At 47.2% G+C, this 25,117-nt stretch overlaps 1 protein-coding gene across 1 annotated transcript in view; it reads right to left on the bottom strand.

Moving 5' to 3' along the window:
* Nucleotides 1–25,117, bottom strand: part of PPFIBP2 (PPFIB scaffold protein 2) — a 112,699-nt gene that overhangs the window by 68,895 nt on the left and 18,687 nt on the right. The window contains exons 2-3 of the mRNA XM_016213961.2: nucleotides 18,313–18,412; nucleotides 8,454–8,668 (exon numbers count right to left, since the gene is read on the bottom strand). Coding sequence (XP_016069447.2) covers nucleotides 8,454–8,668; nucleotides 18,313–18,376 — 279 coding nt within the window. The 5' untranslated portion in view covers nucleotides 18,377–18,412. The remainder of the gene's footprint in view (nucleotides 1–8,453; nucleotides 8,669–18,312; nucleotides 18,413–25,117) is intronic.

Here is a 25,117-nt window from a genome sequence, read left to right as displayed (position 1 = left end):
GTAACATTCTGAAAGACCCAGGAGCAGGGCATGTGTGTGGGGGGCTGGTGGTTGAGGGAGATGAGATGGATACAGGAGACACAGGCACCTTTGCAAGCACTATCCTGAAGTGGCAGCTGGCCCAGACATGGCCCATCATTGCACTAGTGAGCCAAGCCTTGGCCTCCACACCTCACTCAGAAGGCTGTCCCACTGGGCACTGCACAGTGGCCCACAGAGGGGCTTTGGGGATCAGCTAGGCCCCTGAATATGTTCATAAAATGTATACAAAGTCTAGTATTTGTATAAATCAATATGTCTCTAAAAACAAAGTTTTCATCAGAAAATGATCAATGACTCCCAAAAGACTGGAAGCCTGGGCTTTATTTAGTCTAAGTGGTTACTCTGAAAGATTTGGGCTGCCCTTATGAAAGAGGGGTGGGAGTGGGGTGGGGGTCCTGTTTCTGTTAACTGCCCCTTCAAGGTCCAGTCTCAGTCCCTGGACCCATCTGCGAAGAGAGAAGTTCTTGGGAACCACACAGGGCACATAAATAGGGGACACTGCAGTGACTCTGACAGCCCTCGGGGCCTTCCTCAAAGCAACTCACTCACTGGCACCTAGATTCAACTCATTTCTGTCTGGAATGTAAGGGAAGTGGGCAGGAGACTGGGAGACTAGACATTGGGGAAGTGAAAACACAGCTAAGAGGGCAGGGTGGTTGGGTCTGAACAGTGGAACTTATGTAGCTTCCCGTCCTCCTTGTCTCAGGGCTAGAAGGGCACCCCAGGACACCTACCTGGCTGGAATCCCAGGTATGTGTGCGAATGAGTGGGGGTGGGGTTCCCAAGGCTTTGCTCCTCCAGCCGGCTGCCAGGAGTCAGCAGCATCTAATCAGGCAGAAGTGTGGATAAAGAGGGGTCTTGTGGGTCACATGCTGTTCCGCTGACCTGTCACCTGAATCCTGAGCTCCAGCTCAGCCCTGAGCATTGCCCTCTGGGCCCTGGTGCCAGGTACCAGGACACCCCTGGTAAGTCTCTCAACAGGCGCGCTGCACAGTGGGCCTGCTGTGCAGAAGAGGGAAGAAGAGGAGGCTGAGAGGGACCAGCTTAGAACACTGCTCCTTTGGGCTGACAAGCAAGCCCTGCTCATAAAATAGCATCCTGGCCACTGCAGCCCAAGGTCCCCACAGTGCAAAATGGGTCCCCTGACCAAAATGGGTCAGGACAAAGGTCAGCAGTTTTCCTGTTAAAGGCCAGATGGCAAATGTTTTAGGCTTTGTGAGCCATACGGTCTCTGTCACACTCAACTGCCATTTGTAGTACAAAAGCAGTCACAGCTGACCTGTAAACCAATGAGCATGGCTGTGTCCCAGTAACATTTTATTCATGATCACTGAAAATAGAATTTTATATCATTTTTACAGCATGATATATTATTCTTGGGATTTCTCTCAGTCATCAAAAAATGTAAAATTCAATGTTATAGCTCATGGGGCATGAGAACTAGGCAGCAGGCCGAAGGCAGGCCATGGACTGCAAACCCCCGGGCCAGGAAATGCTTCCTTCCCACCTAAAATGAACCGCCGGGGCTGGAGGGAGGTCTTGTGAGAATTCAGATTGTGCATCACTAACAAGCTCCCAGGTATTGCACACACTGCTGGTCCCAGGACCGTATTTGAGTAGGAAACCGCTTTCAGAAGTTCCCTGAATCACAAGGTACTGAGCAAGTTTGCCTGGAAGCAGGAATTCCCTGGAGCCGGCCTGCCTACCAGCGGTGCCTGAGAGGCAGAAGACTCCTGGGGTGCGGCTCTGGCAGGTCTTCTCCGGTGGCTGGGTGTCTACATGCTCAGACCTCAAGTTATGCTAACCTGGCAACATCACCCTCCACGTCCCTGGGGTCTGAAGCAGGAAATTGCGTGGGGAAGGATTTATTTGCTCTTTCACCAGTGTTTGCACATTCTTGGTCATTTATAAACACTGGTTCTTAGGGACTGAAATAGTCCCCTCAAGTCAGGCCTGAAAGGAGCCAGACCTCTAGAATTTAGTGTTACAAAGTACTTTGCAGGGGGGGAGGGAGGGGAAGCAAAGTTCAGGAAGAATAAAACCTATATTTGCAGTGGCCAGAGGCCCCCAATCTGGAGTGCTGATCCAGTAAAAGTGTATTCAAAATCCCCACAGTACTAGAGGCTGCTCTAGGACAGGGTCTGGCAGCTGTGGGGTCAGGAAATTCCTCTCGAAAGGAGAGAGCCAGCCTAATAGTGCCCCAGCGAAAGGCACTGAAATTAAGAGGTCTGAACAGGCCTTGTTGCCATTGACAATGGAAAGTCAGGTCTATGCTCCCAGGACCAGCCTTCAGCCCTTCTGTGTCCCCTCTCTAAACACAAACAGTGGGGGCCTCCCAGGCCTGCCCTTTGTCCAGGGAAAATGGGAAAGAACTATCTTTGCCAGCTGACGAACGTGCATGGTCCACCAGCTTCATTAATGAGGTGCCTGTGTCATCTTTTAATTGGAAGAAAAAAAAAAGAAAAGAAAAGGTATTTTTCTTGTGTAAAGCCCATACATACCTTCTTCCTTGGGATTTAAACTTTCCAGAATTTGTCCCTGACTCCCACCTAGTGGCTCCTTCCAGTACTGCAAGGCACAGAGAGCCCCCACACCGCCTGCAAACCAGCCCCCTCTGAGCAGGAGTTCCTTGGGAGCCAAGCACAGGAAAAAAAGCTGGCACCTATGACTTTCTGAGCTCTCACTCACGTGCACCTATCATAGGGGGAGGGCAAGAAACACAGACTGGGACTGGGCTCACATAGGCTCTGCTTTTTTTATTCTTGAAAAATAGGCACCAAATTTCCCCTTCTCTCTTCTAAGAGAAAATGGTTTTCCCGTGAAACTTCTGTCTAAATTCTCAAAATTATATGTGTCTATCCTGCTCCATCTTTTGTTCCAGGCCCTGGGTGGAGAGTGAGATACAGAGACGAACGAGAAACCCAAGCTCACAGTTTATGATTCAAAAAACAGCTTTTTCTCCCCACCTCTTTTTTTTTTTTTTTTTTGCAACTCCTCTGGCTTTTCAATATGGTAAACAGATTTGCTTCTTTGGCCAGGATGAAAGATTGTGAGCTGAGTCTGGCAGGACCGCCTGGGCTTTGTTTACGGAGCTGGGAGCTGAAGAAGCCACCATCTGTGACAAGGTGGTTGAACTGATGGGGATGTGGGGGGGGGGCGGCCATGAGTCCTACTGGGCATGGGTGTCTTTCGTTGTTTTTTGAAAGACTAGTCATGAAGGTAACTGAGGGTACCTGAACTGCCCAGTAGGGTGTCAGAGGTGAGCACACATCCTGGATGGGGCCTCACTTCCCCAGCCCAGCCGGCTCAGCAGAGGCTGCCCACTCGGGACATCATTTTCCACTGCTCCTGAGAGGCCGGCCTCCGCTGAGCCCTGACACTCTACAGCTGCATGGGGAGAGGCTCCCTAACCTGTCTTCACTCTGAAAACCAAAGGTCTAAAGCTGGTGCCTATAGGAGGCCACTCAATAGAGCCTCCCAACAAACTGCAGGACTGGAATGCTTGTCCGGTTCGTGCAGACAGACTCTCAAACCAGCTGTCATTTCTAGTAAGGAAGCTGAGTCCCAGAAGAGGGACAAAGAGGATCCCCGAAGCCACATAAGTGGCAGGGCGCTGGCCTTTTAATGCATTTCTCACCCTGCCTTACCCTGGTTCAGTTTGCTTCGACCTGCCCAAGCACACGGACCAGGACACTTGCAACCTTGCAGAGGAAGACCTGGGTTCTCGTGGGGGCCAAGCCTGCTTCATGTACCCCACTTCCAAAGAGGCTGGAGGGGCAGAGTACAGTCCCTCTGGAGGTTCTCTGCCAACCTCCCTTTCTCCCCCTGGAGCCTGGGCTCTACCCTGATTTGCCCTCACTCGGCTGCTGCTGGGTTTGCCTGCCTTTCCTTGGACTTCATCTTAAGCCCCTGAAGCCTCGGGTCTTCACCAAGGACCGCCCCTCCCAGACCCACATCCAATGCCATTAGACAGCAAGACAGACTGGTGCCTGGTAGGAGATGAGAAGTGTATGTTCTAGGCTGTTAGAGAGGTACCCAGAGCTACTCCATCTGGAGACTGCTGACTCTGGTATCTCCTGGGCATATCCCAGGACCTGGGTCACTCTTCGCTGCTGTGCACCAGGCTGGGTGCACTCCCCTTCACCAGACGGGTGACCCCAGGTATAGGGCCCAATGGAATCTGGCTGACTAGTCCCTGTAGGAGCTCTACCATCCATCGTGGCCCTGGATCTACCTAACCAGCCTCCACCCAGCCAAGCCAAGCAGATGTAGAAGAACAGAGACACTCCTTCCAGAATCAAGTAGAGCCAGATTCCTGGGAGTGGTCAGAGCGGCACCAGCCCCCCTCTTGCCTGTGGCGCATGTCAGTGTCACTGATAAGCAGTCACTGATAAGGCCACTCTCCTTTCTTAACTTCAGGACCATCTGGTGGGGCTCAGGGGCTCTTGACCAGAAATGGCCATGTTCTCCCTCAGGGCATCATTACACACTCACCACAGGTCCAGGACACATACTACCTCTGAATATAGGTGTGTCTGTGTGAGGCTGTGTTCCCTGGAACTGCAGTGGCCATCCAGCAACTGCTAGGGGACATGTATGAGGAAAACCAACTCCCTGAGGATGGTGGGGCAGAAAGATGGGAAGGGCCAGAGCTCTTGAGGCCATCCTAGAGCCACTGATTTAACGCTGGGACCACCCCACCTCACTACCCTCTGGACACCTTGTCAGTGGCATATAAACCTCCTTACTGTTTATGCCACTCTATTGGAGAAAGAATCGCAATGAACAGAAATGTCACAAGGAAGAGTTGGACCATGCAAGGCCAATGTATGACAAAGCAGCAGCTGAGATACATGACAAAGTCAGCTGTCTAAAGAGAATAGTGCAGCCATTCAAGAGATGCATGGATATTGCGACTGAGAGGGCACAAGGCTGCCTGCCTGACCCTCAAGCTACCGTACTAGTTCCAATATTAATTCTAAGCCACAAGTGATTTACTTTTTAAGTAATTCAAGTGAGTCTCTGAGGTTTGAGGCAGTGCTTCTCAAACTTTAATGCCTATATGAATCACCTGGCCTTGGTTCAGTGGGTCCATATTCTGCACTTTCTGTTTCTTACACTCTACAGGGAGATGCCAAAGCTGCTGGTCCTTAGGCCACAATAAGAGTAGCAAGGGTTTCTAACTAAAAGTGCCGATCTAAGCAGTACCAATGGGTTGGTTCACTGCTTTAGATGCTGTTTCCATACAGATAAGCCTGACTATGGAATGTGAGTGCACTCAGATTGTAAAATGACTTCAGGTCTGCAAGACCTAAAACACAGACAGGCTGTCTCTGTCCAAAATCAAAACATTAACATGCAGCCCCAGTATTATGGAATGTTTATATGAACTTTTGACCCCCAAAAGTATACCATTCATAGGTTGCTGATGGCTATAATTACTCTAAAAGATTTATGAATGCAACAATTTTTAGGAAAATCTCTCCAAAGGAAGACATTTCCTCAATCATTGTAAATAACCGCAAAAGAAATCTACAGATGTAAACACAAGCTGTTTTTGCAATGAATCCTGCAAAAACCTATAACCACATCGACTGCCTTTGAATAAAAAAATTTTAAATATTCTTGGGTAAATTATAAAAGTTAGATTCATATTTTACATGACACACTAAAAAACACTGCAGATGCATTAGAGTTAACTATAAGCTACAAATCAAACCATAAACCTATTGGAGGAAGAAAAAGGTATTACTTGACCCGAGGCTGGGAAAGGCCTTTCTAGAGATAAAAAGGAAAACAGGAAACCCAAACAGGAAAGACTCATAGAGTTAACTACCACAATCCTTTTAAAATTCATGTTCTCAAAAAGCACCATAAACGACATTTAAAAACCACATGAGGAAAATAAACCCTGCAAATACAGCAAAGGGCCAAGAATAAAGGTCACTTAAATACACAAGAAAAGCACCAAAATTCTAATAGAAACAAAGCATAGAATATGAAAAGATCAGGGTAATAGACACACTCAGGGACCAAGGTGATCTCTGGGGTGTGTCTGAAGAAAATATTGTAACAATTTTTTAACCAGTCCTTTAAAAATCTCTACTTTGGGGAATGTTTTATAATTTACATACATTAGGACATTACCACTTAGGTGAGTATGTATAGATGGAGAATGAAATTTTGTTCAGATAGGGGTATGAGATCAACAGTTTGGAGACCATTCAGAAGAGTAAATGCTAAACTAATGAAAAAAATGCTTAACGTTCCTACTAAACAAAGCAATGCAACAACGATAAAAGGAAAACATTTTCCCTATGAAATTAGTAAATTTATTTTGGTTAGTTTTTTAACTTTAGTGATTATTATTGATCAGGATGTACAAAAGCCCTGCTAATGAAAATATAAATGAGTAAAATCTTTCTAAAAAGTGGTTTGGAAAAATTGTTATAAAGATATTACACCTTTGCATTAGAGCATCCAGATTTAGCAAACTGCATGGGACATATTTATTAAAGATTATTTGTTGCTTAAAATTCAAACTTAACTGAGCATCCTGTATTTTGTCTGTTAACCCTCCTTTAACTCTGTAATACTACTTTTAGGACTCTACATTAAGGAAATACCTAGAGATAAAGACAAATATCTCTGGACAAATTTATCCTCTATTAGTGAAAGATTAAAAATAATCGAAATGTCAATATTAGAGAAATGGTCACAAATCCAGGCATATCCATACAAGATGAAAGTACATAGTTACTATACAGTAAACAATAAAAACTCCAGCTATTCTCTGTACTCTGGGCAGACTGGGTCTGTTGGAGAAGACACTTCGATGAATCTCTTGGCTATGTGTGGAAAGGTCCTGAGCAGAGCTGAGATGAGGTGTTTAAAATATAAAGGTGCAAAACTGCTCTGCAGCCTAATGTAAGGTTCAGGGAACAGTGGAGAAGGCTGCACATTACCAAAGGGACCCAGGCACATGGGGACAGGCCAGCCCAGGGACAGAGAGGGCTAACAAGTGACTCTCAGAGAGGGATTATGGCTGATGGACATTGGGAATGGTGACATCCAATACCCAACACTTGGTTTTAGTTTTGTTTTCTGCATTGGAATATTCTTCATGTAAGTGCACCATCCCTTACCTGGAATTCTGAAACCCAGAAAAGCTCTTAAAACCAAGTCTTTTTTTTTTTTTTTTTAAATAATGTTGGTGCCAAAATTATTTGGCAGCAAAACTTGACCTGAACTGGCAGGAGAATATCTGCAGTCTTTCTCAACCCTACCTCATGCGGATGCGCTCAAGGCCTCCTGAAGAAATGGCCATCATTCTGCCCACCACACTGCTATAGGTACACAAAGAACACCAGGCAGGCAGACAGCCTATGTAACGAAAATATGGAATAACACATATAATGAATATAATGAAGGATTCTTCAGTGTTCAGAGGAAGGCATGGGGATGAGACTACTGACAGAGGCCTCTCGAACAGAAAGCAGGCTCGGACACCTGGGATGTAGCCTGTGACAAACGACAGGGCCCCTGTGCGAGGGTGTCTCAACCTCCTGGGCCTGCGGTTTCCAACATCAAGCCCTCCCTCCTCATGCAGTGGTCCTGTTCCTGCCTTCCTCGCTCTATGCATCCTTTCCAGTTCTGACTCGGGTTGCAGGGCTCTAGCTTCAGAAGGTTGCATCCGGGCTTCCAGCCTCCAGCTCAGCTTAGGTAATCCCATGTTCCTCCCCTCCCTCCCCAGGCTCCTCCCCCCAGCTCCTCCCCCCCAGGCTCCTCCCTCCCCCCAGCCCTGGAATGACTGCCTTGCAGATCAATCCCTCAGTGGGCTAGCTCCTCCCCTGACCCATTCCCAGACATTACTAGTCTCTTAATGTTGACCAGCTGGTCTCCACAGGGAGGCAGATGAGTAACCAAAGCCACATACTTACAGCTTTGGTTACCCATCAGCTGCCCTTAGAGACTAGCTGGTGTGCGGGCTTGATCCAGAAAGAGCAGGAGGAGAGTAAGGAAGCATTGCCAGGGCAAGGGGGTCTGAAGTGCAGGGGCAGGGGATTCAGCCAGGGGCAGGCGCCCCAGCTAGAGCTTATAAATCTGTGAGTGGTCCATGCAATCCTAGGGGGAAATCTTCTACGTTTGCTCTTCTCTGGACCTTGATTTCCCTTTCTCAGAAGAGGGGCTGGGGTACAGGCAGGCTGACTGTGCAGCTTAAGCTGTTTGACTGGGTTCTACCCTCCTCCAGGGAAGGACCACCCTGTGGGGGTTGACTAAAGCTGGACTGGAAGCAAGAAAAGACCGGAAAGTGCACAGGTGAAGTAACATCCCCAGGCAGTGGTGGCAGTCCTTGGACTCTGTGATTTTGCTCCCCAGTGGTTCCCCACACAGGCCACGGGCCTACTCACCAAGCGCTCCTCGAACCACTCCTTTATGTAGGCGGCAGTGGGGCCTGGGATCTGGCTCAGGAGCGCTTCTCTCTCCTGAGGATGCTCCAGCGTCTCCAGGGCCAGCCTCAGGTCCTCAACGAGATGGAGCACTGGGAAGGGGTTCGTGTAGGAGGCAGGGGAGGTCAGGCCAGGCTCACAGGTACCATCACTAATATCTGCACTTGTTTTTGTGCCTAAAACAAGATAGAGGTAGGAACCTTGGTAAGAAGGGTGGATGCCATGGGGAGGGAACTGGTAAAGAGCAAAGGTAGTGAAAGGAGAGGGGAAAGGGATGGAGAAGAAGCCTAGAAGACCACTTCTGCCTGAGCAGAATCACTCACAAACTTTGCAGAAACCATCCTCAACCCTGAGTGGGCCATGGTAAGAAGAGACCTGTCAGAGGCGGATGACTGTGCCCACTGGGGCTAACATAAGGAAGCTCACACCATTAGACAACTGGGAAAACACAGACAGCCCTTGCCACCGACCAAAAACATGCTAGCTAAAACAGTAAGATGCCATTCTTCAGCTTTTAGATTAATAACCTTGTTTTCCTGCCCTAGCTGGTTTGGCTCAGTGGTTAGAGCGTCGGACCTTAAAATGAAGGGTCCCAGGTTCGATTCTGGCCAAGGGCACGTACCTCAGTTGCATGTTTGACCTTGGGCATGTGCGGGAGGCAACCAATCGATGTGTCTCTCTCACATTGATATTTCTCTCTCAAAAAAAATCTTGCTTTCCTTTGAATTAATGTGGTAGATTGTCTGCACACGTGATCACCAAAATTTCCTCCTGTCCTTGTATGTGCATTCTGGTGCTTTCCTCCTGAGGTGGTTCCCGACTCTGGGCTGGCCCAGTGGCTCGCTGTGATCAACAGATGCGGTGGAAGGGACACCGTGCACTTCTGATGTGGGTCTAGTGAACTGGGCTACTTTCTGGATCTCCCCAGTTGGGAAGACTCTATATCTGCTGACATACTCACACTTTTTTTTTTTTTTTTTTAATATATACCTTTATTGATTTCAGAGAGAGGAAAGGAGAGGGAGAGAGAAGACAGAAACATCGGTGATGAGAGAGTCGTTCATCGGCTGCCTCCTGCATGCCCCTGACTGGGGATAGTGCCCACAACCCAGGCATGTGCCCTGACCGGGAATCGAACCACGGTCTCCTGGATCCTAGGTCGACACTCAACCGCCGAGCCACGCCTGGCTGGGCTGATGTACTCGCACTTTTAACGTGTATTAATTCCTCTGCGTATCCACATCTCATCTCCCCCCAAGGGCGCTGAAGTCTCCAAGCGCAGAGTCCCCATCACAGCTGGCCGAGTTCCTAGCACCATGCCCCTGCCCAGTCAGTGTGGAAGGGGAGTGGAACTGGATGTCTGCACATGTGCCTGGACGAACAGCTAAGGGGAAGAGTGCTTGCACTTCCTTGAGATCTGGGATACTGGGTCAGCTCTTTCTAATTTGGTATGTCCCAAATAGGACTGTGTTTGCCTTTCTAAACCCCACCATTTTTTTTTTTTTTTAAAAGTCTTTTATGCTAAGTACAGTGATATATTTTTCAAACCCAAACTGGGGCAACACAGTCTACTACAGGATTTCTGAGTCACTTTCAGCTGTAAGAAACACTTTCAAAAATATGGCCTAGATGGTGGAGTTTCAGGGCATCTGGATAAACTATCTGAAATCAGGCCTCTCCTGGAAAATGTGGGCTGTAGGGCCACCTCACCCACTAGTACACTGCAGGCCTGACGTCTAATTCCAGGACCCTTTGCTCTTCTAAGAGCCAGCCTCCTTCTTACCACAGCAGCCTCTGGAATGAGAAATCCACACAGAAGGAAACAATTACCATCTGATTGCCTGTTTGCTTTCTGAAAGTACAGGATAGAGGGAACCGTGGATCATAGTCCACAAACAAGTCCGTGACTCTGGGGAGCTAGGAAGCTGCCCGATTCCCCACACTCCGTGAGTGCTCAGCACTCTCTGGCCCCTCCAGATCCAATTTAGATGTGACTGGGAGGCCCCAGCCCAACTTCAGGCCGGAAAATGGACTGATGCAGAGCAAGACCCCTAATTTCCACACAATTGCTGAGTAATCCGTCTCCGTCCTGGATACACTCCAATACACATACACATACACACCCTTTTATAAATGTAGGGTGAGTCAGGCCAAAAGTAGGTGGGAAGATTGAGATTTTCATTAACTTTCTATCACTCTGTGGTCTTAGACAACATAAAACCGAAAAGTAAGCACACACATACCTTTATACCAGTAATTATAATAATTATAAATGCACTAAAATCACTCATTTAAACTCAAAAATTTGAATAATGGAATAAAAGAAATCCAGTTCTTTGATGTTATCAAGAGAGACATGCAAAAATTATGACACTGAATGAGTATTCAAAAGCTAAAACTAAATTATTCCATACAATAGAGTAGGTATGTTGATCAGACTGGTAAAAACAGCTACACACACATAATCACTAGATAAAATGATAAAAATAAATTTTAAAATAATCTAAATAGTCCTATAAAAATGCAGCCATAATTTTCAAATTTTCCCACAGAGGAAACACCAGGCCAAATGCTTTTACAAGTTAGCTCTATCAAACTTTCAAGAAGTGAATAGTTCTATTTTGTTCAGGATAGAAAAGGAGGCTCTCAGTTCACACAATGAGAACCTGCCAGTGCAACTTGTGGATCAGAGTGTGAATGGTGCCCTGGAACTGGGCAACTGGGTAGACGTGAGAGCTCAAAGGGAAATCACAGACCTTCTCACTGATGAACTGAGATATACAGAACCTAACCACAAACTTACCAAACCAAATCCCACAGTATGTAAAAAAAGATAACACATTGTGAACATCTCCCTTGGGAAATGACAGATCAAGCAGACCCAAAAAGCATATATCAAAACAACAAAGGACAAACAGTAAACTATGTCGCAAACAACTAGAGATGGTACATTATGTTCAAGCACATACAAAGTATTTTTTCAAAGTTGACCAGAGTCGAGGCCATATAGGAAGTCTCAACAACAATCAGGAAGTGCTACGTGGGGGGACCTATTCCTGTTTCCATATTTCCATGAGAATCGAACATGGTTTCCACTAAGGCCACATTTGTGGCCTCTCCCCCGCCTCCCTTCATTCAATTTTTCCTCAAAGGAAGAATGACTCCTGAGGAGAGAGCTGAAAGAAGGAATTCTCTGAAGTCACCTGTCCCTGGATATGAGCAGTATCCTCAGGGAAGGGAAGCTTTCCGAGGCCAGCTCTGCCCCAGCAGGGTGGAAGTCTGTATTTGGAATTAAGTCCAGAGTGAGTGTGTGTGTGTGTGTGTGAGAGAGAGAGAGAGAGAGAGAGAGAGAGACACACGGGTGGTAGTCAAGATCCTAATTATGGCTTTAGGCCAAGCTAACCTTAATCTATAAAACGAAAGATAAAGCTGCTATTTTGGTCTCCCTTTGTCTTTGTCTGTTCCTTAATTGGTTTAAAACTAAGGAGGGGAATAAAGGGATATTGTTTACTGATCATTGTGCTAGACAAAATAATGACACTCCCCCAAAAGATGTCCATAACCTAATCCCTGGAACCTATAAATGTGTTCTTTACTTCGCAAAACGGATTTTACAGATGTGATTGAGTCATGAGATTAGATTATCCTAGATTATTAATCACATAAGCCCTTAAATCAGGAAATAGAGTCTGGACGTTGGGTCAGAGATGACAAGAGGACTCGGCCTGCCGCTGCTGGCCTTGAGATGCAGGACGGGGGCCATAAGCCGCGGAAGGTGACAGCATTATAGCAGCAACAGGGCAGGCAGTGGCAGAGGAGTTGTATATAGAAAGCCCTCCAAGGATGAAGAAACGCACACACACACTCTTTAAAAGCAACTAAACTGAAGGAAACCTTCAGAGCTCAGAACCTCAGGGTAAGAGCATCTGGCCTGGTGTTCGCCCTTTAGGCCACCACCCATTCCCTGATGTCCTAATACCTGGGCTTGAATGGGCCACTTGACGGGGAGAGGAGACAAAGCTTAGGGCTTGAGCAAAGGAAGAGACTGGATGGGGGACCTCCGTATAACACCAGGATGCAAAGGGCAATACCCAGTAAATCAACGAGAAAAGAGAATGGTGGCTGCTGAACAATGCTTGCTACTGAGGGCCACTGCCACCTCTTTACACAAAGGGTATTCTCTGACATCTGAGCCCACCAGACACCTCACAGCAGAACACTCAACAGGAACCCCGAACAGGAATCAGGTGCCTCCGTTACCAATGACTGCTACGTGCTGACCTGCCTAAGAGAGAGGGCGTAGACAAGACCAATTACCCATTCTGAGCATGGACTGATCATGTGGCCTTTAACACCACACCTAAAATCATTATGGGCCAAGGTAAATAATCTCAGTCTTGATCAGAATTTATTCTACCTTTAATCTTACAATCTTAAAAAAACAAACAAAAAAACCCAACCCAGATACTAACCAGAATTGGCAGACAGGCCCAGACAGAGCAACCTCTTTTATAACTGTCATAAAACAGACTTTTAAAAAACTATTTGTCATTGATGGGTACAGCTTGCAAATAATCACATAAGTAACCTCTTGCCACAGTGAAGAAGAGTAAGTGGCCCTCTGTGTCCTCACCATGGGGTTCTCTGGTCCTATTACAGAAGCAGCCTCACTGAGCAGCCATGGAATCTGTTAGCCCCAAAATTAAGCCCTCTGCAAAATTAGCATATGTGGCAGTTGCTCTGGGCCATCCAGAGGGATGTAATTAAGCCATACAGAGTTCAATTTTAATTGTCAACACTGTAATTCAATTATAGTCTTATTTGCAGGTGCATCAAAGGGAACAATTGGGAAAAAGACCAGGTCAAAAGTTAACATGTGCCTGGCCAGTGTGGCTCAGTGGCTGAGCATCGGCCCATGAACCTGGAAGTCATGGTTTAATTCCCGGTCAGGGCACATGTCTGGGTTGCAGGCTTGATCCCCAGTAGGACACATGAAGGAGGCAGCCGATCAGTGACTCTCTCTCATCATTGATGGTTTTCTCTTTCTCTCTCTCCCTCTCCCTTCCTCTCTCTAAAATCAATAAAACTTTAAAAAAAAAAAAAAAAAAAAAGTTAACATGTACTAGAAGTTACAATATTCTTTTATACTAGAAACAAGTCTTTTTGACAAGGGTTCTGGAGTCTTTGTCACCTCTTCCCAATTTTCTGGCATAAAATTCCAGGGTTCCAATCAAGTAGTCACACCCAGGGCATACCAATTTAGGCTTAAAGAATTCGACTGCACAGAAAGTTTCATTTAATGGTCCTTACAAGGCGTTTCTTTTCCACACAGCTCTGGAGCCTCTGATGCCTCGAGATGAGGGTCACCACAAGACAGCTCGGAACAGGCATACTTGGACTTTGAGCATTAGGACATCCTCTCAGAATATCCCTGGCCTGGTTGTTTATGGGAGCAATGATCTCCTGCATTGTCTGCACTGATTGGAGGAGGGGGACACTTTCATTTGTATTAAATGCTTAATCACATAAACATCAATATCACACACCCTAAGTGTACTCTTTTTGGAAAGAGTTTTGGAAAGTGAACGGTCGCCTATTATACTACAGAGTAATTTATAAAGGGAAGTTCCTTGTTATGTAGTGTTATGACTATGAATAATCATTATGGAAGGAATTGTGTCTGTTTTAGTAGGAATCCATGTTGTCTGTGCATAAATGGTTGCTATTTGGGGTGGGCAGGAAGCCCATACAATTTTCTTCCACTGAAATACGTGGTAATTGAGTTTTTATAAAGTGAGAGAATACAGCCCTTGGGTACTCAAACACAGATGCAAAAGCAATGGTATTTTGGTAGTGTTGGCACTACTTGATATCATTTGACTTCAAATTAATAAGAGAATTGAAATGAAAACAGGAAGATTTAAATGTTCACACAAAAATGTCATTTCTGCAGGGTCTGTGGTGTCATGATGTGGTGCCACAGTTTGAAGTTTTCTTTGAACAGTGCCGCCCTTTAAGCAAAGGAATCCATACTTGAAAGTCTAATGTGTAAGAGAGATGAGAGCAAAGTCACTCTAGCTAAGGAACTGGGAGCAAAAATAGAAGTGGACCTTGCTCCCAATTAACTCTTTTCTCCTATAGACAGCCCCACAGAGCCCCCGGGCCCTATTACACACCATCATAAAGCTAACACAGGAATAAAAGGAGTCCAGAAGAGACTCGGATAGACTGACACTCAAATCTCAGTTCTGCAGTTCACTAACACTATGACCTTGGGTTGTAAAAACAATGTCAATAATAAGATCAACAGTAACTTACAACAACTGAGCACTTACTAAGTGCCTTATTTACATTAATGTAATCATCCTAATGAGATAGGTATTATTATTACCATTTTTATATATAAGGAAACTGAGACTCAGAGAAATTAAGCCCAAAGATCCCACAGCCAGGGCAAGTGGCTGAGATGGGACTCGATCCCCAATGGTCTAACTCCGGAGTCTATATTAACAACCATAAAAATTCCTAGCTCTTTGGTCCAGTTCAGCCCAACCACCTTGAAAATGAGGATGATATTAACAGTCTTGAGGCAGTGTCCAGCACAAAGGCATTCAATAATTATCATTCTTTTGATCACAAATAGCACAGAACATATGCCCTCCAGTGTTGAATTATCTGTCAAATAGTGCTTATCAAACACTGCGAGAGCCAATTACTACTCAAGAGACGGTTCACAGGACGTGCCAACTACTGAGCCTTCAAAAAGTGATTTGTTATTTCAAAAGAATCAGCCAAACAAAGGCACTAGTAGAGAAAACAATAAATGAAGTTTAGCATACAACCAGATAGGGGATATGCCCAGAAACCACTAACTGCCTTCTAACCGACAAAGAAGAGCCTAGTCACAAAAGTAAATAAAACATACATGCGACATATGTTTATGAAACAAATGTTTTATGTGCTACAGGCCAATCGAGGCAGTGGAGACAGAGCAGCAAAGCCTCTGTCCTCATGGAACTTACATTCTGGTGCAGGAGGCAGATGATACACAAAGAGACAGAAATGAACATCACAGGTCAGGTGGCGATAAGTGCTATAAAGAAATATAAACAGGATACGAGGACAGAGAGTGATGTGTGGGTGTGTGTGTGTGGGGGGGGTGCTATATTTAAGGGGGTCAGGGGAAGCCTCTCTGATACGGGGACATTTCAGCAGATATCTGATTGGAGCGTATCTGGAAGACAGCGTTCCAGCAGAGGGGAGAGTAGGCACCAAGGCCCTGAGACAGCCGGTGCTCCGGCTAACGTGAGATAAGCCAGAGGTAAAGCGGTAGGAGAGCAGCTGTAAAAGCAGCCTAAGGCTGGTCACGGAGGGCATTGCTGGCTGTGACGAGGACTTTAGATTTCACCCTGAGATGGAAGCCATTGGAGAGTTTGGGGAGAGGAGAAATGTGATCTGATTTCTGTTTTAAGGATTGCACTGTGGACAACAGTCTCTAAGAGGCAGGAACAGAGCAAAGACCACTCAGAAGAATATGTACTAATCTTGTAAACCCTGGGCGAGCCTACAAAAGCCAGTGCAAGTCCTATACAATGAAAACCTCGAAACTCCAATGGGTCAAATAAGGGCCTGAACGAATGAGAATTTTACTGTGTCTCTAGAGGAGACTTCAAGCGATAAAGATGTTTGTCTCTCATTAATTTATCAAGAGCTAACATTTTATAATGCTTACTACGTGCCAGGCACTGTTCTAAGCGCTTTACATGTGCAAGCACAGCGACCTGCTATGGTGGGCACTATTATTACTCCCAATTTAAATATGAGGAAACTGAGGTACAGATCATACAAGTTACTTGTGATAGGATTTGTAGAGCTGGAATTTGAACGAAGCAGTCTGGCTGCAGGTCCTCCTCCTGACTAATCTGTAAAGTGTCTTAGGTGCCGCTCTACAAAACTCACACCTGATCCTGACAGAGCGGCCCAGAAAACCCCTCCAGAAAGAACCTGGCCTGGCCGGGCATGGCTCAGCGGTTGGGCTTGACCTAGGGTCCGGGAGATCATGGTTCGATTCCTGGTCAGGGCACATGCTCGGGTTGGAGGCTCAATCCCCAATGCGGGAGGCAGCCAATCAATGACTCTCTCACCACTGAGGTTTCTATCTCTCTCCTTCTCTCTCCCTTCCTCTCTCTGAAATCAATGACGATATATTTTTAAAAACACACACACACAAAACCAGAAAGAACATGCCAGGATGGAGGACTGAGGAAATGGAAGGAGGAGGGAGCATGCTGTGCTGGAAGAAAAGAAAGAGGGGTCTTCAGGTACCACACAACCCCATCCAGGGCCATGCCCTCCAGGGCCAGATCCTGGACCCAGGCGAGGCCCGAGGATCCAGCCACAGAATCCTCTCAGAAACAGAGGGGATTGTGCCAGGGCTTTGCCATTTTAAGAATGCTTGTGTGGGCAAGTTAGGAGGCAGGAAGAGGGACAGACCCCCCACACACTGCCTTCTTCAGGAGGTGTCTCATTCATTCCTCACAGCCATCCAAGTGCTCTGTGCTCTGCCAGGGGCTCTCTCAGAGTCTCCTCCTCGCTCCTGGGCGAGGGCTCAGCAGTGCTGACAACTTGAGCCAGTTTGGGGTATGACTCTGTGGCTCTGAGCTCAATGCACATGAGCCCCTGGGAACTTCCAGATGAGAAGTTTGCTAGGAAACCCACATTCTTGACTCTTTCCTCTCAGTAGGGTTTCAGGGACCTAACCTAGAACAGGACATCCAAATCTATGAGTCTCTGGAAAGTGGGACATTGTCACAACCTCTCAAGGGCCCTGTGTTCCCTGAGAAACTAAGTCTCTGACAGATGACAACTAGAACATGTTACAGACCTGCCAATAACATGAAGAAGCTTCAACACACAGACAACCCCCCGCCCCCATCCTAGGTGCAAACGCCCAGAACCCGCAGTGAGTCAGATGTGTCTCTGCAGAATGGGCAGAAAAGCAGATTCCTGAAAGGCGACAGTTCAGGTACCTGTGCTCGTCCTGGGCTCCAGCCACACTCAGCCTATACCTTCCTCCTCCAGCCACAGCTCCACACGAGGAGCAAAGCCCCAGAGAAGCACACCCAGCCAGCAGACAAGGCCACTGACCGCATCAGGTAAGGGCAGAAAGAAGACCTGGGAAAGATTTTCAATGACAGGTTTGTTCCAACCAACACGGGCTCTTATGCCACAATTAAGGAGTTAATTGGCCCGAAGGCCCGAATGAACAACCTGCTAACCAGTTTTGCTGGATCTTTTCTAGAGAATATTCTTAATTGGCTGATGCAAACATGAAGCCAAACAGTTTGCGATGGAGAAAGACAATATGGCAAAAAGCACATTCTCTGGGTGCTGAAGTGAAACAATACAAAGCTGCCTCCTGACTTCGGAACACATTGGAGTCCGGCTGGGGAGGTGAGCTGACACCTGTGTTAGGTGGCAAATTCGGCTAGACTTTGAGTTTCAGCTCGACTGTAAGAAGCCATCATGTGCCCTGAAGAATTTACAATAAAATCAATCTCACTGCACCCAAGCTGCCCCGCAGCCAGGATCCAAACTGTGACAGTTACACGCATGCTAACATATGTTACATCCACCCTGTCTCAACAGAGACCTAAACTCACAGCAGATATCAGAGTTCAAAAAGTTTGCACTCCTCAAAAAGAGATGGCATGCACAATAAAATAAAGTAAATCCAACAAGGGGCTTCTCCCTGCCTGAAAAGTGAGAGAAAACAGTTTCTTGGGTGTGGGGCGTGAACCGTCAGCATTCCCTGCCTTACCTGCAATGATCCCGTCCATTTGCTCCAAGGCAGCCTCCAGTGCGTGACTGGCCTCAGAAGCCATGGCTCCTTCTCCCTGCTCAGTCTCCTCCTTCTCTTACTGAAAAGTCAAATATAGAACAAAGGAAAAATTACAGAGAGTCCACCCTATGCACATAAGATCACAAAGCCCTCTTCCTCCATCACCTTGCAGTGCACTCTCATACGAATCCTGGGAGCTGACCTGTGGTTTCTGCCATCTCTATGGCCTCTTGCTACTGGTGTGAGTGCTCTTTTTCCACGAATCTTTACCACAGGATCCCATTTGCTTCTGCAATGGAAAGCCACTAGGGCTCTCCAGAGTCATCTGTGGCACCTCCAACCACCACTGGGGAAGGCTCCCTGGTGAGCGAGGACTATCAGGACATGCCCTACAGCAATAGGTCACAGTTTAGCTGTTTTATATCTGCATTTGTCCCACATCTGCAACACTGTCCTTGGGCAGGTGTGATCCAGGCTGAGAAGCCTCAACTGCCACTTTTACTTTTTGAATGGCCCAATGTGCCCCCCTAGGAAGGCTGTGGGTGCACTGTCATGGGGAGAGTACTGTCTCTTACAATTTTAGTTCTACTCTACTCAGCACCATTCAAGGTGTAGAATCCCAGCCCTGGCCAGGTGCTCGGTTGGTTAAAGTGTCATCCTGATCCTCGGTCAGGGCATCTATAAGAATCAACAAATGAATGCATAAATAAGTGGAACAACAAATTCTCTCTCTGTCAACTCAATAATAATAATAATTTTTAAAAAGGTGCAGAGTCCCATCTTCCCAGGGCTGGAGAACTTCTCCAAGGATACATGGTCTAGCCACTCCCCTAATATGGAATCTCCCTTCTAATGGGAGAGGTGGTCATTGGTTCATCTCTGGACCACTCTGCCACTAAGAAAAGTCTTTAGACTAAGCTGTCTTCCTGTGGCTTCTTTCATTTTTCTTCTATCCCCCACTCCCTAGGTGGCAGCATTTGTAAGCCTAAGAAGAGACTTAGGTAGGAGTTGTTTGTTTGCTCATTCAGCAAAATCTATATGTGTGCCCAATGGGCACAAGTGCTGTGAAGACCAGAGGCACAGCTCCCATACCTAAGAATGGTGCAGATCAGGAAACAGAAGGTCCTGAGGATCTCTGATGTGACATTGGGCCTTTGGAGGAAAGAGAGGACAGTGAGCAGCCACAGAAATGGGGCTTTGGAGATGGTGTGGGTAAGGATGTTAGGACCACAGAGAGCCATACTGGGCTACACCAGTGAGTAGCAGTGAAATAGCCAGAGTCGGAACCCAGCTCTGCCACTTACTGTGCGACCTCTGAGCCTCAGTATCCTTCTCTGTAAAATGGGGAAAATAATAGCACATAGCTCACAGAATTGATGTCACAATTAAATGGGGAATTACTATTTCATAGAAAATGCTTAGTATAATCCCTTGCACGTAATAAAGGTTCAATATAAGTTAGCTTTTTTTTTTTTCCAAGTAAGGAGATAACCTCAGGATGTATTTGTGCCAGGATTACTCAGTGGGTGAGAAATTTCAAACTAAACTCAGGGAGGAAGAACCCAGATAACCCCAAGAGTCTGGTTCCTTTGGAGGAGGTAGGCATGGCAAAGGAAGACAAAGCAAGCATGCATGTGGAGGCAGAGGGCAGTGATTCACCGGGCAAAGGCCAAGGAAGGTTCAGAAACAGGCACAGAGCCCCAGCGGTCCCAGAAGCACAGGCTCAAGGAATGAGAGCAGGAGTTTGCAGAGGCTGTCAGAACCTTGCTGGCACCTCAGCGCCAGGGTAGGAGCCAGGCAAGGCTACAAGCACCAGAGCTGGCCCACTGTAAGTACAGCAGCCCAGACGGCTGCAGAGCACACACAGTGTGCAAATATCGGGTCCCGAATGGAAGCAAGCTGGGGGGGGGGGAGCGAAAGAAGAGGCAGCAGGGACAGGGATGCAGTGGAAGCAGGGCAGTATTCAGCACAATCACACCTGTTCAGCCACCTGGGATAGTAAAAGTTTGAAATCTTTCCCTCTGAGGACTTCCCAGTGCTCCCAGGAAGAAAACGGAACCCCTTCCTGTGATCTACCAAAGAGGCGTGGCCGGACTGCTCCTCGTGCTTCCGGCTCCTGTCCACTTGACACCTGCCCTGAGCTCACTTTCTCAGCAGCCTGAACGGCTGATTTAGTCTCATCCTTCAGGTCTCAGCTACAAAGTCTCGTGAGAGGCCTTTCTTGCTCACCTCTACCTAAAGCAGCCCCCCAAAAGCACAGCAGTTACAAAGCATCTAGTCCATATGTTTGTTTCCCTGCTCACTGGCCTTGCTAACCCTCTCCATGAAGGCAGGGGTCCCCATCTGCCTTGCTCACCCCTATGTGTTTGGTGCCTAGCAGACTGCCTGGCATAAAGAAGTTCATGAGTAAATACTTGTGAATAAGCGGATGGATCCATGCAGCCAGCATTCCCTGGACCTTTCTGTGTGCGGCACTGAAGGATATTGATCAATCAGACCTAGTCTCTGTCCCCACAGCCACATGGTCTAGAGCAGACGACAAAACTACAAACAGATCATTATGACCCAGAGAGGCAAGAATGCAGTTTCCCCGGGTCTCAAAAGATAAGGGGAAGAATGCAACTCTAGGCAGAGGATGTGATGTGTGAGAGGTAGAGAAGCATGTAAAGGCAGGATGTAGTTGGCAAATGTCAAAATGATTGACAAGATTATACAAGAGCGTCCAGTTGCTCCAGATGAGTCAAAACCTTACACAAAATTCACATAGCATGACAAAGGGCAAGTAATGAGAGGAGCTTGGGAATCACGCCCACTACTTCAAGGGTCTGGATACCAGTGAGCAACGAATCAGGTGACCTCAGATATAAATGTGACAGAGGTTTTAAGAAAGAAAGATCGCAGAGATCAGCAGATTGGCCCCACTTGGGGCCTTATTACCAGGGTGGAAGGTGGGGAGCAGTTAAAAGGCACCAAGCCCAGAGGGCCCAGGCTCTATCCCCCAGCAACAAAAGGGCCATAAAAAATGACCCTTGGAAACAAAAAAGAAACAAAGACACTTGGGCCCTCTGCCCAGTGATGACTTTGTACCTGGCAGATAGCAACCTGGGTGGACCCGTGGGAGCTGGCATGAAGCGAAACATGAGTCAGGGTGCATCATATTTACAACCCAGGAGCCTGGGGCTGGCAGGATTGGGAGCACATGGAGTGGGTAACCTGACCTGTTGTGGGCAGCTGATGAGCTCAGTCTGAGGCAGTGGCGGGACAACTGGGTAAGAACAGGCCCTGCCAGCCTCTGTCACAGGGCACTGTGAGGTATCAGTGGGGTACAGAAGAGACCTCTGAAGGGAAAACCATGCAAATGGGAGTGACGCCTCTAACCCCCATCTATGAGCACAGACGCTCTTATTGGAACAGAAAAACCATGATGCCACCAACCATTTGCATATGGCAACTGTAGCCATTTTCCTCCCTTGCCACTGTCAAGGTTTGAGCTCCCATCAGTGACACGCAGTGGGACAATCCCTGCCCTCCAGAAATGTGGGGCTCAGAGGCAAACGTGTCATCCAGTAGCACCCAGTGTGTCTGGAGTCTTCTGTGTCTGTTCATCCCCCCAGAGACACATAACCTCTGCTGGGAGCTTGGGTTCACCAGGGACCTGGGGCTTAAGTTCGGGAAGCTCCTTGCTGAAGGCCTCCTGGAGAGAAGCAAGGAGAAGGGGCCAGAGAGCGCCTCGGTAGAGACAATAGCCCGAAGGGGCTGGGAAACAGCCAGGCCCAGAGCACACGGCAAAGGGAAATCTTGCCACCTGCTCAATTCCCACTTTCTTTTCAAGGCCCAATTCCAGCATCATGATTCCAGGGATCTTCTCCCACTCCCCACCTAGAAGTGACTGCTCCTGGCTCAGTCCCCTCTCCATTCCCAAAAAGAATTCCCTCAGAGCATCTGGAAAATTCTAGACTAGAGCAATGGCCACTTCTATGTGTAACTCCTCTGTCTGAGCTGTAAGCTCCCAGTGCATAGGGCCATGTTTTTGAGCCCAGAGCTCAGCTGGGACCTGGCACAGAGCAGGTGGCCAGAGTCCATCTGTTGGGGAAGACCATCCACTGGGGCCCATATCTGCCTGAGGGAAGCAGCTGGAGGCTGACCAGAGTCAAAATTCCTCTCTACCTGTGGATCTGTGAAATAAGTTATATGCTTCCAAAATACAGTGGGACAGGTAATAGAGGACAGACCTTCCCATTTCAAAGGCAAAAAAATAAAGAGCTCACTGGTCTAAATAGGAAACTGAGAGGCTCCCAGGATGGCAGGCCAGGTCTGTCCAGGACACAGGCTGTACCTGGAGCCCTGAGGCCTCACTGAGGTCCTGTCCAGTCCTGAGGTCTTTGCCTTACAGGGAAGGGCTTGACAGTGAAGAAAAGCAGCTCACCTGGCCTCAGAGCAATGGCAGGGCCCACAGACACCCACTCTGTATCTGGACCAAAGGACAAGGCCATGGTATTAACTTCCCATCAGGACAGAGGAGCCAGACACAGAGACATCCAGTCATGGCAGAGGGGAGTCAGAACAGGGCAGAGGGGTCAGGATGCTGAGAAAGCTGCTATCAGAACTGCCGAATTCCTTCAGTGACTATCTGAGCCTAACAAAAGTGAAGGGGTGGAGCCTTAATGTCTTTTGTCAGTGAATAGAAGCTTAAGTAGCCTAAGAAAAACTGCTCAGGAGAAAAGAAAAGAAAGCTCCTGAAGGTGAATGAGCATGCTTAACTCTTCCCCATCTAATCATGGCTTCAGTGACTCCTAATAACAGACATTTGTTTAAAGCTTTCAACTTCAGAAATTATTTTCACACGTCAGGTCTCTCACTCCCACCAAAACATCCCAGGTCAGGCTGTTCTGAATTACCAGCCAGTTAAGCTGAGACCAGTGGGGGCCAAGGTCCATCAGAGTTGATGGAAGTGCCTTAGCTTGGGTGCTGGCTGGCAGCACCGGGTGGCAGCAGGGGACAAATGCAATATTTCTTGCTTAGCATCTTTTCCCCACTGTACCAGGTTAGTGAGTTGAATGCACTGGGTGTTCATTCCCAGCCACTCCCTGCTGGATGAGCTCTAAAGAGCCCTAAGAACATTTGTGCTGGAGCCCAGCTCTCCAGAACCCACTGGCTGCTATCTGGCCTTCCACTTAAAACCCAGTCCAGCTCTTGTCACATGTCACTTCTCCACCAGCCTCCTTTGGCATATCCAAACCCAGACGCTTCCACTTAAGCACTTACCCGAAAAGCTCAGGCCCTTCTCACCAAACCACAGCCCTTTAAACAGATCCCAAACAGCTCTGCTCTGCCACCAGCATATAATAATAGCAGGGGACTCAGTCACACAGCTGAACCCGCCCTTGCCACCCCCCACCCCCCTTCAAAAAATGCAAGGAACAGCAGCACCAGGCACTGATACCTCACCTCCAGGCACCATGAGACCAGACTTCCTCCCAGCTTAGCCAGCCTCCAGACTCAGGAGCAGAAGTGACATCCTGCCTCCTACTTGAAATGACAAGCTTCTTAAGAGAAAGAAACACCACCCCAAAGCCCTGAGCATGAGATACCCCAAGACCAGCCCACAAGGAGGAGCGTGTCTGGCCAGGAAATGGGTGCCAGGGCTCACACCCAAACAGCACATCTGACCTGGGCTTAAGGAACAGTGAAGAGCTGATGTGGGGTTTCCCTCATAGTCTTTGTTTAATATTTTTAAACACTTGCTTTGCCTTCCTCTGCCTATTCTCACCTCCCATTTCTGTTCTTGACATTCTGCCCCCAAGCTGGTCCTTTTCCCTAATTTGGGGGTTTACTGTGGTAAAGAGGCGACAACAATCTCAGTAACCAAGGCATGGGCCTTAACTCAGGCCTGCTGAGGAATGGTTCGGGCAGGTCTCAAAAGACGGAGGATGTAGGTGCTCCAGCAAGGAGTGGGATGGGAGATGAGATGAGTGGCAGGAATCAGTGCCTTCAGAAGAGCGAGATGGGGAGCCAGACAGTGTCCATGTAGTTCATCTTCAAGGGGACCCTGCCCACTGCCAACCCCCTTTGACTCTGTTATAAGATAGTATTTTACTTGAAAAAAAGATACATATAACAGAAAAGAATTGTCATAAAAATGCATGACCCACAAATATCAATCTATTATTTTTTTTTTTAGATCTGTTTATCCATTTAACAAAAACTATTTGCCCCCTATTATCAGTAAAAACAAGACAAAACAAAACAAAAACCCTATGCTAGTAGATGCTATGCGGAGGGAAAAAAAGAACGTTAAGACTAAGTTATTTATCTACCAAGAGCCAAAAATCTTTCATCTCTCACCTATGTCAATGAGAACTTAAAGGCAATGTGTAGAATTGGGCCTTTATCTGGGATCCATGAGCCAAAGCCAACAAACTTTGGCTTTTTCCAAGTTAGACTTCAGAAATTCATAAATTAACTAATGATCTAATTTTGAAGCAGTCACGGTATTCCTTTGTGAGAAGAAAAGCATCATTTCCCTGAAATTCCCATCATCTCTAAAATTAAGTTCAGATGGCACATAGCTGCTAATATCTCTACAATGTCACTAGCTCAATGAACAAGGAACTTGCAAAACATCACAGACAGTTAGTTTCAAAGACAAGCTGAGTTTCAAAAGTCAACCATTTGCTGATCATTTCATGGATAATGTCTCACCTCGTCATCCACTCATTCAAGAGGACAAATATTCTAGGGGAAGATTGCGGGTGCCAGGCACCACAGAGGCCCTGGGGATCCT

The sequence above is a fragment of the Miniopterus natalensis genome, chromosome 11, assembly GCF_054644295.1.
Source record: "Miniopterus natalensis isolate mMinNat1 chromosome 11, mMinNat1.hap1, whole genome shotgun sequence".
NCBI classification, from domain to species: domain Eukaryota; kingdom Metazoa; phylum Chordata; class Mammalia; order Chiroptera; family Miniopteridae; genus Miniopterus; species Miniopterus natalensis.
Note: the sequence above shows the minus strand (reverse complement) of the source record. Positions and strands in the feature narration are given on the sequence as shown.